The following is a 14,394-nucleotide window of genomic DNA, read 5'->3' on the forward strand; positions in this document are numbered from 1 at the left end:
ATAAAACATAGAGATATGTGAATATGGACTATGCATTTGCATCTGCACTACACCACTCAGATGTGACTGTCCTCAAAGTTTCATACAACATTGCCTGCCAGTGGCACAAGAAGTTATATCAGCAGATGGACCAGATGCCACCTTCTTTACAGTCAAACTTACATGACTGGGCTGTTATGTTTCTCATACCCAAGTTTCACCTTCCTGCCCACATCGCCTCATGCCAATGGTCCTTCTCCTTCAATTGGACCAAGGGTGTTGGTCAGACAGATGGCAAAGAACCTGAGCATGGATGGGCAAACCTTAACCCTGCTGCTTCAAGCATGAAGACCATGGGCCCTGGTCATTGTTGAGACACACTGGATGACTACTTTGGTGACTGGAACTGGAAAAAGCTTATTGGACTGGGTTTGCTACCATTTCTGTTGATTCACTGAGGACTGATTTACCTCCTGTTCATTGTAGGCACTTCTCTTCTTAGGAAGGTAAAGGAGGCCATCCCTGAGCACAATGATCATCAATGTGACTTTGAAGAATTAACATGGTTGCTCAAGCTCAAGTTTCCTGAGCAACTTGCTCTATGGAAGCAGCAGGTAGAGGACTGGGAAGCTGACTTGACCAAGCCTAATCCATTTGAAGTCAAGAATGATGGTATGTACAGTCTCAAACAAATTTTTGTTTCCCTTCAATTCATCTATGCTGTACCTTCACAGGTATCATGCAAGCTAGTATCTGCTTACAATTGGCGAAGGATGAGGCCGATGCACTTGTGGGAGGGAGTGAGCTCCTACTACAATCAGATGTAACCCCGAGTGTTCTCATTGGTGCTGGGATTGACCTAGAGGATCAGCAGTAAGTCACCCTCTGTGGGACATCTGTTGATCTAACTCCTGCAACATAGATGATGTCTGCATGATGCCACTGAGCTGGCATCATGTGTCACAGATATGCACAAACTCAGGGTTCAACAACAAAGCAATGCACTGGTGAGGCAAATCAAGGCATGGCAAAAACTTCAAGTCCTGTTTATGCCTGGTGTAAGTGCCCTCTGGGATGAGTGGCCAGAGTTTGCCAGTCAACCTCATTCCCTGGAGGACATCCCGTTGTTCCTCCCATTGCAAGTTAGTGGCAAAGTCGCATGTCCACTGAAATTGGCAATGGTTGAACTTTGACTCAGGGAGGGTCAAGCATACAATGCATTGAATGATCTGTGCCAGGGTCTTTGATCTTGTGCATACATGCTCAAATTCAAGGATCATTTTTTATGTGGTCAAGGAGCCAACACCCACACATGAAATTGTCTCAAAACCCTAGATACCAAGATAAATACTGCTGCTACAAGGTATCGTGTAGTGTATCGAGCATTAACCATTCTTGCCCCCCTGGTTGGACAAGTTAGGTGGAGGGACAAGCTTCACCCACTTGTAGATGAGGACATTAGTGCACTCACAGATGCTTACAACCTCTGGCCTGGAGAGGGACAGTGCCATGTTTCTTGGATTTGGTGGTTATATGGGTACAGTGATCACACCACAGAGAAGGAATCAGATGACGGTTTTCAGGAGGGTAAGCATCTGCTAGCAGCCTCATCAACCTCACTTTAGTGCTAATCTTAACTCCATATTAGCCATCTGTGTGGAGTGGTGCAAAGCATGCACATGTGCACACTGCTGGGAAGAGGAGGTTAGGCTACTATTTGAAGAAAAGCAATGTACATTACAGTTTCTTGAGTGGCACACAAATTGGTGGATGGGCCATGCTAGTGCCATTGCAACAGGTGACAAAGCTCTCTCCAATGGGTGTCATGCATATGCTGAGTGTCAGGCAGAACTTCAGCATCAGCTCACAAGGTCATTTGCTGATATGTGGAAGGACACACAGTGTTTCTTGGATGTTGCTGATGCTTATAGTGTATCTCCCTCTCCTATGCTCTGAAACATCTTAGTTTCTATCTTACTGCTTTGTAACTGTGAATTGACTGTGACCGTGAGTATCTGTGTATCATGCACAGCGCCATAGCACCATAGGGTAGTGTTGCTGTTGCATTATTATACTAATCTTATTGCCATCTGTACTACACATGTTGCAACACCCATTGCAATGTCTATACTATTTTTGTTGCAATGTGTTGCAGCACCTTGTGTATCACATGTGGTGCCATAGCACCATAGGTGTTAGATTTGGCAAGTCCAAGTCATGAGAGTCACTTTCTGTTTTAAGGCTTTATTTTGTATAGTACTACTTTTGTTGCAATGCATTGCAGCACCCATTGCAACATCTATACTACTTTTATTGCAATAATATTGCAACAATTCATGGTTGACATGCCATCGTGAGTGGTGCAACAGAGCCCAACAGTAGTTACCATGTTAGTTGCAACAAACTGGCATGAACTTGTGCATCACCCACATTTGGAGGATTAAAAGATAAACTACCTCATGCATAATGCATTTGACACACTACTAACTGAAGCACACCTGAAGCTTGGACTCCCATTCTACCATCTCCAGCCCTGGATGGCCTGAGCATCATAAAGTTGTCACTCTGCCACCTCCTCTTCCAAGTCACTTCATCAGGAAAATAACACTTTACTATTTTTGACTTTTTGTGACTAATGTGACTTTTTGGGAAGGAATCTACTATCATTACCCATGTCCTGCAGGCATGGCTGCACTTTTCTTGCTGATTTTGGTCTTATTCAAACCACCTAATTCATAGCTTTCAGTAGATACCACATACATTCAAATTGATGGAGGTTCCAAAGAGATATTATGATGTTTCTCTCAGACAGTGTGCATCACACCAATGGCTCAATATCTCTGAATTTTCAGACATTTTCTAGTCTTCTTGGCTTGGATATATCATCACTTAGTTGTCTCAATAGATTCTGTTCCCTTTTCATTCTTCAAAATGCTGTATATGGTCAAAAAAAAAGTACAGATAGTGGGTTCCTTCCCAAAAAGTCACAAATAGTCACAATAGTCACAAAAAAGTCAAAGAAAGTCACAAAAAGGTCAAAAATAGTAAAGTGTTGATTTCCTGATGTGATTCCAACCCACTCCACTGAAATTCATCAGAGAGCCTCCTCTGGTTTGGAAATAGCTGAGCAATAGTCTGAATTAGGCATTTCTCAACCCCTTTCATGACAGCTATATCAACATCGCTCTGCCTGTTTGCTGCCCAAGCATGTGCATAGGAGTAACCAGGCAAAGCCCAGGCAGAGTAAGGCTTTCCATGCAACCCAGATGTCAGCCACTTTGTCCAGTACTTGTTATTATATGCCCAGATCCACAAAGTGCAGCATAAGGAACTCTGTTTGCTACATCCAATAGGTTGCTGCTGGGAGTGATCCAAAATATTGAACGACTTGCTGAGATGAAGCAGGATGTGGATTTCGGTGTGAAGTTGAGTTGTGATAGAACAACTGGCACCCCATGTCCCTCCCATGTTTGGGAACTTTCTGCTGTGAGTCAAAGTGTGGTTCAGTGGTGAAAACCAACCAAAACCAACACAAAAGACAATGAAAGCAAGTGGTGGTGTGCCTATGCAGTACCTAGATGGTAGAACCTGTTCTTTGGGAGGGTTTTTGCAAGCTACAACACTCAAAGATGAGTGCTGAGGGTTGGGGGTGCTCCTGACGAAGAGGGAGCAAGAATGTGATAGAAAGCGATAGGGTAGACTGCTGTCAGCCTACAGAAGGATGGATGGTGACTTAATTTGATGTCCTAAGCTGTACTGAGCTCAGGGAGGGCTTGGAGCGAAGTATATGGAGGATAGATGATGATAAGCGAAGTAGATGATAGCTAGAGCCTTAATAAAGTCTCAACTATTGAAGCTGATGAATGATTTACTGAGAGATGATAAATTGCGAGCAAGAGGGGCTCTCTGATGTCTTCTTTTTTTTGCTACCTAAGTACAGTGACTTATATACAGTACAGGGGTGTTGCCTATAGAAAACAAGGTGCAAACACTTGGTAAGCAATTGGTAACTGATGAGTAAGGAATGTAAGTGATGGGTAATCGTCTTGGAAAGCATTGGTAAGCATTGGTAAGGATAAGTAAGCCAAAAAGTGAAGAATCAGTAAGCAAAGTCAAAAGATTGGTAAGTATTGGCAATAGGTGAGTCAAAGACAGTCAGAATGTCACAGTATGAGTCAAGCAATGTCAGGAACTGGGAAAGTGCACTGGAATCACATTAGGGGGAGGCTGTGCATGTCACATCTCGAAGAGATCACATCTAGGCCAAAGTGGGATGACAGAGAGGCAGCACTGATCTGATGCCAATATAGTACATCCAAAAGCAGACAGGGTGAGTCAGATGTCAACAGGGGTCAGGCTTTGGGGGTCTGTGGGGTGACAGGAGCATAGGGGATTGCAACTTTCCCCCCCAAACCATCCTCTCAGTGAAGCAAATAAAAACTTCATGAACGAGGCTCTGTTGGAAGAGAGGATGAAGGGGGAGCGTCTTCTGCTGTTTCTTGCAACAAGGAGGCAAGATGTGCATCATACTCATCATGGATGCAATCAGGGAGAGTGGAGAACAGTAGATTATACTGTAGCTGTTGCAATTTTGGAAGAATGATGGACGAGACCGGTATGAAGACGTTGCAGGGGGCAGGGAGGAAGGATCCATATGCTTCTTGGACTGGAGAGACTGAAACAACCACATAAGACCTTTCCAAGCAAATGACAGACCTGAGGCAACCAAAGAACGTCCTCCTGGAGGTCATACTGACAAAAAGAACACGCTGTCCAAGCTGGATGGGCTGAGAGGGGGCAGATGAGGGTGGGATGTACCAGGACGCTTCAGGATGGAAGCTGGTAGGAACTCCTGGTAGATATATGTAGCCATGGTCCCTAGCAAAGGGGACAAGCAAAATGACTGATGTGGAGGCAGCCATATCAGAAGAATTAGTGAAATGAGCATCTTTTGGAGGGAGTGCTGTAGAAATGTGTGGAGTGCACAAATCCTTTCCAATCTTGGAAGGTAGGATCGCATGGCTGAGCACTACAAGCAAGTGTGGGAATGGTTTCGGTGTCTGCAGAATTGGTGGAGATATGTCGAAAACCAGAATGCCATACATGGGCGCTTAAGAACTTTATTGGTGCTTAACTTGCCTCCTCCTTTTTCTTTGGCACTGACAACCTGTTCTTGTGCGAGGGATGACTGCCGACATTGCTGGCTGTCCTTCTTTGCATGAGGGCTATGGTCTTCACCTCCATTCATCAGCTACATCCATGTCCACCTCACCAAACACCTTTGGTGTGTGACAACGTGTTGCAGAGATTGGAACCATGATGCTGGACCCCCATGGATACTGATGCTATTGTTTCACACCACTAGTGGCATGGACCACTGACCTCCCTGAACAGCTAATGATTGTATGTGTCTCTAAAAAGTGCTTCCCCTGTCATGGAAGTAACCCATAAGCAGTTCAGCAACAGTCACTCCCATTCATCTTGTACAGGTGATCTCACTCTCCAGTGCATCGAACAAGTCACTCAAGGTACTCACCCATGGAATAATCTGAACCGCTTTCAAAGAGAGGCAAAGACAATACAGCTTAGTGGTGTCCACCTTCCATTTTGGAGAAACTGGTTGTTTGTGGACCCCTCCATCTTCCTTCTGCCCAAAATCCTTCATACATGCCACAAGTTTTTCTTCAACCATGTCCTCTCATGGTGTAGAGAGTTACTTGAGGATGACCTCAATGTGCGATTCAAGTGTCACCACAAATGTGCTGTGGTGAGGCACTTTGCAGGTGGTGTTTCACACATCAAGCAAATGATGGGCAGAGAACACCACAACATCCAGTGTACCATTGTTCCCATGATCACTGGTTGTGTACCTCCACAGTTCCTCCATGCCATACATGCTATTATCAGTTTCATATACCAGGCACAGAGTCCCATACACACAGATCTTTCCATGAAGGAAATGGAATCATCACTGCAGGAGTTCCATGTGCACAAGGATGCCATTATCGAGGCAAATGCCAGAAAGACAAGATCAGCTGGTACCAAAAATGACTTCCACATTCTGAAGTTGGAGCTTTTTCACAGCTTTGCAGCAGCGATTCATAATAATGGTGGACTAATACAAGATACTGCAGACATCAGTGAACGCCTTCTTATCACCCACTGCAAGCGTCCATTCAAATGTACTAATAAGAATAAAGACTTTGCAGAACAAGTCATCCAATTACTCAATCACAAAGAATCTATGCAGCAGTTTGATGTATACTTGTTGATATGCTTGAGTAACATACCCCCCATCAATGCTGTTTCCATGGAAGAGGAAGAAATCACTGCGACAGATCCAACATTCGCATAGGTAGGGCATGTCCTACCTGAGGAGCAATGGCAACTCCATGGTCCCCACCCGGTCTGCAATTACTTCGCTGATGGCATTCTTGCCAATCATACTCAAACCGCCCTCCATGTCACATCACATTCGGATGAAACTAATCTGTCACTGAACAACATCACTGAACAATATCCGCTCCCCTACTCTCAAGACCATTATTTAGAATTTCTTCAATCGCATTCCCTTGACCTCCAGTTTGACATTTGTACTTTCGATCATATTGCTGTGTGGCATAAGCTCCATGTTCAGCTGCACTCCACATTCCACAATTCTATGATTCTTCTGAGTCAAGTTGTTTGGGCATTGCACCCCTCTCAGGATTTCCTGTATGGATGCTATGACATTGTTTTAATCAGCCCCTCAAATGGCAGTGCATAGCTTTCACATGTGCATTGATCTGTATTAATATGTGTACCATGTACAGCTGCCAGTTATGTTGCACAAGTTCACACTATTTTCCAGCCTTGTGCACATCCACACTCCAAGGTCGAAACCCCTCCATATCTCAACCATCCCCTTGTTTATCTACAGCCCTTCTGTGTTATTGCCACCCTGCAGCAGCAACCTGAGCTGCAGATGTGGACCCTGGAAAGGTGCTTCTCCCATACAGAGGAAGGCAGAGAGATGCAAGAGGGACTGGTTGTGCCCATTACTTGGATCTCACATGCGCCAGAGCTTGTCCCTGTTTTTGGTTCTGAAAAGGTGCTGCCTAGCATATCATCCACTACATCACAAGAGCTTTATCACTGTTTTTTCCTCAATCACTTTGCAGACAAAGAGATATTCAACACATTCCATGGGGGGGGGCTCATTTTGCTAGTAATTCTGATGGGGTAGCATAGTAGGTACACTATGATGTATTAGAATCCTACAAACCATGATCAGTTTGACTGCATCTGGATAAGATCACTGTCATAATCATAGTAATTGTTATCACTAGTACCATTATCATGTTAGGTAGACGATCTCCATCCTCCAGACGGACTTTCGACCAATCAGATGCGTTTCTCACATGGAACGTAAGTATCGTAAATGATTAGGCGCCAGTAATCCAAGCGGCCCGCTTGCTCGAACCGCAGATGCCGATACCACCGGTAATACTTTCCCCTTGTCCCGTGCCCGACTAACGGGGGACCAAATTGTCGCTGCAACTACGGAAGCTGCAATGACAAGTGCCACGAACATCTCCTCTCCTACTGAGTTATTTAAGGAAAGGGCTGCAGACGATGAGAGCGGGGTCCATGTGGAGAGCTCAGCGGGTCGGCGCACTGCTACATTGTGGAGGCGCCTGACCAATACAGGCCCCGCCAATGACACGAAACGAGCGATGCAGAGTAGGCATCTAATGATGCTGGGTGCGTATGTCTTCTCAATCAAGTCGTTCGTACTCTTCGAGCACTACGCTTCCATCTGACAAAGTGGAAGTCAGCCATCGGAGGGACTATCGGTACAGGTATATTCCTGGGCGCTGGGTCGGTGAGTGAAAGCCGCCATCTCCGCGATTTTCATTCGAGACTCACAGCAGCTATGTCAAGGCTATCGCGCTTGCAGGTCCAGGGAGTGCCCTGCTTTCATACGTGGTGGTCGGTCTCTTTGTTTACACTGTCGTCATCTCTCTGTATGTCTCCCACTCTGTCACTTAGGAAGAAGGAAGGTCTTCATGTTTCTCTCCAGCGGTGAGATGGCAGCGATGTACCCGGTTTCTGGTGCCTTTTCGGTTTTTGGCAGTAGATTTGTCTCTCCTGCTCTTGGATTTACTCTCGGTAAGACTGCTTTTTTCATCGACGTTATCCAATATTTAACTACATGCGAATCAGGCTGGAATTACTGGTTTCAGTGGTTCGTGGCCTCTCTTTTTTCCTGCATGTAGTAGAAATCCCATGACGTTTGGCCTTTTCTTCCTCTTCGATGCATGACAGGGCATTGTCTATACGTGGGTACATTGCCACTACTCACATCACCTCAGTGATGCAACTACGGGTCACTTGACTTAATAGCGAGCGAATTGACTGCTGCCGCCATTATCTTGGAGGTAAGCAAGTTGATCCGGTTTTCGGTTTTCCGAGACCGAATTTGCATGAAATGTGACCAATACTAACGACACGATGAGTTCTGTAGTTTTGGGCGCCTCAAATTCAGCCCTGGCAGTGGGCACTGATAATCATTGTTCCTATATTTCCGTTGCAACTGATCCACGTCCGTGTTTATGGTGAGGTCCAGTGATAGCCACCCAAGGAAGGCGGAATTAATATGCAACTAGGGGAATCTGAGTACTGGTTCGCTCTGATCAAAGTTTTGATGATCGTGATTTTCATCCTCGTCGGTCTGATCTATGACTGGGGTGGAATTAACGGTCATCCAGGTCCCGTGAATACTGTTTCTTTTCTTCTAGCGAGGCAAGGTAGAAGTCTGACCAGACCTTGTAGGGCCTCTCGAACTTCCACAACTCTCAGGCCTTCGTCGGGGGGTTTTCGAACTTTGCCCAGACATTTGTGTACGCATTTTATTCGTTCGGTGGTGTAGAATTGGTCGCTGTTGCCGCTGGAGAGTCCGATCGACCCTATAAGTCCGTCCCGCGTGCCATCAAGGCAACGTTCTTTCGAATCGTGCTGTTTTATATCCTGGCTATTCTGACTATCGGGCTCTGCATCAACTGGAAGGATCCTACTCTTCTAACATCTGCTTACAGTACGATGCTTTCTAAGTTTCTTCAGACAGTTATGGTCCTCACCTCATCTTTGATCAGACTCCGACGTTACGGCGTCTCCAATCACCGTCGTGTTTCAACGCGCAGGCTTCGGCGCTGCAGTTCATATCGTCAATGCCGTACTCCTCACTGCAGTTCTCTCTGCGACGAACTCTGCATTCTACGGGAGTTCCCGCATGCTACTCTCACTGGCCAGGTCGGGCCAAGCACCCAAGGTTTTCGGTTGGGTGAACAAACGAGGTGTTCCTATACCTGCATTGCTGTAAGTCGTGTATACTATAAGGCGCGGGTCTCTTACGCCATAAATCAAGGATTTCGCTTGGTGTAGCCTGTCTAACATTTTTAACGACTATATGGGGAGAGGGCGTGGTGTTTACTTGGTTGCTGAACTTGACGGGTATATCCGCACTATTAGTGTGGGGTTCAATCGGTGTCATCTCGTTGCGTTTCCGCGCAGCGTACCACGCACAAGGACGCTCATTGGCTGACTTGCCCTACGTCCAACCTCTCTTCCCGGTTCTCCCTGTTGGTGTGGTCCTCCTTGCAGTTCTGATGTTCATTGCGGAAGGGTATGCTGCTGTGAAAGAACAGCCGTTCAGTCCTAGGGTGAGTTACTTATCATGAATTACCTCGTGGCGGAGGTTGTCGCTAACCCTTGCGAATTATCTGCAGAACGTGGTCGCGGCGTACATCGGCGTTGCACTTTATCTTGTTCTGTATGTCGGATACATCGTATACGAACGGTTCATACTCGGAAAACGCGAGCACATCATTCCTCTCTTGAAAGTCGACCTGGACACGGATGCGGTGTGGCAACGGGGGGAGGGTTTGCAAGTTCGCCAACGTGATATGCTGGAGCGGAAGGCACGGGAGGAGGATAAGAGTGAACGGCCACGATGGAAGGTCTGGTTGGTGAGTGCGGGAAGGTACATCTATTGATTTTATGCGACGGAAGGCTTATTTTAGAGAATCCCCATGACACACATATACACTTGCTTGTTCATTGTGCTGATTACGCTGATCGATTGATATGGCGCTCCATTTGGGAAAAAAAAAAGTGCACAACTGTTGCGTGCTACACACAAGGCAGTGGTCAATTCCCAGGACAGTCCTAAACGGTGTACCGAACAATCCAGGAGAGAACCTGATGCATATGAGTAAACGTGAGATCAGATGATCTATGTTGTATTCCTGGCCACAGGGAAAGTTTAATGAACTTGGCCCCTCAGGATTAGTCAACTGCAAGAATGGGTTCCAGGCCTTCTCGATGTTGACAAGTTATCCCCCTGTGGTCTGATGTCGAATAGAAGTCCACTCGAATGAGGCAATTAGCTGTGTGGTATTTCGCCAGCTCGCTATGGAGAATAACAGGACGTTGACCAACGACCTGCATCCGTCTGGCAGAGTTGACGCCGTCGGGTCCCAAAATCCCCATACCTAATCTTTCCACTGGTGAACACATCACTGTCAGCATGCCCGACAGTATCAAAGCAGATACCGAGGTCGTTACCTTCTTAGCTCTCAGCGGCATCAGGAGTAACTGCTACGTTAGCATTCCCCTGATCCTTGACAGGCCGAATAGAAGCCCACCCAAATCAAGCACGGCATTGCGTCAACTCGAAGACTTCTCACCTAGCCGTGATGTGCTTTGCGTCGTGTCGTGCGGAATAAAAGGGCGCTGACCAGAGGCAATCATCTATCTCCCAGAGTTGAGACTGTTGGGTCCCCAATTCCCCACACCTAATCTTGCGAGCAAACGCATCACTGTCAGCATGCCCAGCAATATCAAAGCAGATTTCGAGGTCATCATCTCCTCAGCTCTCCCAGGCGACCCCTACGTCGGCATTTCCTTGCTCCTACCTACTATCCTACCAGTCAACTTGATTGAAAGGGCTCCCGGTGTCCGGCCCCCGGTGGTAGGTATCGTCGTCCCTCCTCCCCCCACGTGCATGATGAATGCTAATACTTCATCATCTAACGCTCCTGCTTGCTGCAGTTCGTCTTCCGGCGAGTCGAAGGTGATATATACACACTCAGCATCAACGGAATGCAAGTCATCGAGCTGGAAAGGAGGTTGTTTGCGGCGCTGGAGAGACCCGCTCAAGAGTGGGTGATTAAATACAGACAATTTCACGATGCCTATACGTACGTCGCATTCACTCCTTTTGTTCTGGTCCACTGGATTCTGACAACTTCATATAACTTGTCGCGGGTCCATGTGGATGGATGGATGGACAGGATCACCAAGAGACTTGATAGCCGGGAAGAAATTGGATGGATCGCTCCGGTCAAAGGCGAAAGCAAGCAGGTAACTTTGGGACATCGATTATGAAGATATCCTAGAGGACTGAGACATGCTGGTCTTTCAGATCCACATCGGTCCCCTCGGGCAGATCGATACAGCCCCACCTGGTTACCCTCCCCAGGAGCTATTCAACTTCCAATTTCTTGACCATGAGTTGTGAACGGGGAAACGGCAAGTGAATGATTAGCATGCTTCTTCAGTGTAAGAAAGCATCGAGTGTTGTGTAAATTGTTGTCGATGTCGATGATACTTCAAAGAATCCCCCGCTGTTATCAAGTGAGTTGAGTGAGTCAGACAGTGGTTCCGATCCCAAGGAGATGTCAGGAAGTGAGTTTCAGCTCTGGCAGCAATGCTGGGATAGGAGCTTTAAGTGTAGTATATGTACGAAATTGGAACAGGCATGCTGGTTGACGAAAACCACGAAAACGGTGTCGAGGACCTCCGAGTATTGTATTATGCTCTCTGTCCGCTGTAACAATAGGTGATCGAGTAAACGATTATACGGGTCTATTTGCGGAGATGAAACGATGGGACAACGGACCACTTGGGTCGCCGAGGGCTGGCGACAGAGAGGGTTCGAACTTATTATTGGGGAATAGATCTACACAAGCTTGCTAAAGTGAGTAGAGGAAACCAACGCCATTCTTTCCAGCTGAACCTTGTCACATTTCAGTGTCATCCCACATAACGCACAAACCTTCCGAATGTAAGCTCCATTCACCGCAACCTTTCATATAAACGAGTCGGGTATCTTGCCTCGCATCTGTATTCGCACCTGTCACGATATCCAAGGATTCTTTACTGAAATCACCTAATCATTGCGCGAGCGGTGGTCGTATCGCCTATATCCACCCCGAGACTGTGAGCCTTGAAAAGATGCTAGGCTTGTCCGGGTACCACGTATCGCGTGGTGGTGGTTAGGCTGGCATTAATCGTCGCTTCTCGGGAATGGTGTACCGCTTGCCTGGTCCATCAGGATCAGCGGCCTCGGGTGCGACACTGCATCGCCTGGTAGAGCCTGGACCGCGCGTGGGTGTATGGTGGGGTGTTACCGCAGCTATGCTCCGCCGTCGCTCATCCCGTATAGATTGGGAGGGGCTTGTTGGCCGGTCGGATTCACGCGAGATCGACAGAGCAGAGTACGCCAGCTCAGCAGGTATTGGTGACGTCGGGTGAGGATAAGTCCTGGAGCGCCGATCTCTTCCTCTCTCTCGTTCATGTGCTGGCGGCAAGTACTGGTTCTTCGTGCTCTCCTTTTCTCTCTCTTTCCCGGTCGACAGGCTGCGACAACGCAGACGTGTACAGAGTATATCACTGAGGAGCCACACAAATTCTGTGGAGAGGGACCGCATACGATCTTCTGCTCGAGGTGTCGTTGAAGAGTACCCAAAGTGCACCTCTGCGTATAGTGATGATCAATGGCCCTCCAGTATTAAAATATCACGGATCTAGTGCCAGGACCAGACTCTCGCGGGCACCGCCGCTATACCCCTCAGCCACTCTGACCGGGAGGCCGAAAGACCTCTCATTGGCAGAAGGTGTGCAGTGAAAAAATCTGGGCCTACTTTTGAGTATTACGACCTTCGGTACATGAAGGCAGATCGCTTGTTTCTTCCCGACACGGACATCCGCCAAGCATAACAATGATAATGAGAGGTACACCATGATACTCATTTTGGAAAGATGGCCTAGTACCACAGCAGGCTCACCTATTGTATCTAACTTTAGCTTCCTCTTCGTGTTTATCTGTTAAGCAGTCTATTCAGATGAACGTCAGCCTCAGTGCATGCTCAGCATTGTAATACGCGGTCAAGTGCTTGAGTCCATATGCAACGCCCGTTCCGACTTGCGTCGATGAATGGTAAGCGACACAACGCGGTAGTCAGTATTTAAACAGACCTTAAATGTGGTGCGAAACTTGAAATATACTGACCTTGTCCAAGACTGAGTGCAGAGAGGCTTGTAAACGGACAACATCGTGTTCTTCTATGCAACATGAACACAATGTGGGAGCAGAAGTACAAACGAACGAGCACTGATATTTGATGGGAAGGCATTTCCGTCTTGTAAGGCGTGAGGGCAGGCGTCTAGCAGGGAAACGTCGGCAATACGCCAGTGAGCTGGAGGTGGAACCGACAATAGTTGAGAGAAAATCTAGCACGAATATCCGAATGGAAACGAGACGCACGGTTGAGAAATGCTTGACGAACCTGGGCGGATAGCTGCTGATGGTTGGCATGAGCTCGAGGGTCACCCGCTGAACTCAGGATCGAGGCTCGTCTCCTGTTCTTGGTTGCGTACAGGTCTGCACAATCTGTGGAAAGCGCAATAACAGTGCTCGGTCGTCGCGGCTTCTCATCCTGCGGTGGGATGTTGGTCTTCGCAACGTTGACCTTCTGTGGTTTATGTAACGGCTCCCTCTCTCTGCTGCTCGCCGATCCTGCCATCCTGACACACCTAACACCGCCATTCTTGTTGTACGGGTCCCTCAACCATACCAAAGCAGGTGGCATGACGAATAGACGTCGCAAGCGATACAGAAACCGTCATCGCAGGTGAACCCACAGATACAGGAGACCTCGCCTCCGTCCGTAGCTAGTGGTGGCTCCTGGGGTGGTTGAGACGAGAGCGCGGATGTGCCGTGGGATGCCCGGTGAGAGGGTGGCGAAGGAGACCGTGAAGTGGTCGGCAAGTGAATACACACTGAACGTCGTCGTCGGCGAGGGTGTCGTCAACAATGGACTCGACGTTTTTGTCGAATAAGACTTGACGAATATAGAACTACTGTCGCTTGGTGATGGGCATTTTCGCTTGGGTGGTATCGACAACGGTCGTACGCTATGATGTCCATGGTGGCATGGAGTGCTAATGTCGAGTGCCTCCCTCTCACAGTGAGCAAATTCCCCAGCAGACCCTGCTGGACTTAACCGCCCGGGATACACATCGATGTTCGCCGCATATTGATCTACACAGACTTGCTAAGGAGACTGGATGAAAGCAAGTTGGAACACCACC

At 47.5% G+C, this 14,394-nt stretch overlaps 1 protein-coding gene across 1 annotated transcript; it reads right to left on the reverse strand.

Moving 5' to 3' along the window:
• Positions 1-13,200: 13,200 nt before the first annotated feature.
• F5J12DRAFT_212531 (uncharacterized protein) lies at positions 13,201-14,168 on the reverse strand. Its single transcript, XM_051738437.1, has 3 exons — positions 13,568-14,168; positions 13,279-13,499; positions 13,201-13,224 (listed from the first exon to the last, which is right to left on the reverse strand). The coding sequence occupies exons 1-2, from the start codon at positions 13,890-13,892 to the stop codon at positions 13,366-13,368; spliced, it is 459 nt and encodes a 152-aa protein (XP_051594061.1). The 5' UTR covers positions 13,893-14,168; the 3' UTR covers positions 13,201-13,224; positions 13,279-13,365.
• Positions 14,169-14,394: the final 226 nt, after the last annotated feature.

This window comes from Pisolithus orientalis (genome assembly GCF_024613125.1).
Source record: "Pisolithus orientalis strain OTSU chromosome Unknown F5J12scaffold_208, whole genome shotgun sequence".
Taxonomy (NCBI): Eukaryota; Fungi; Basidiomycota; class Agaricomycetes; order Boletales; family Pisolithaceae; genus Pisolithus; species Pisolithus orientalis.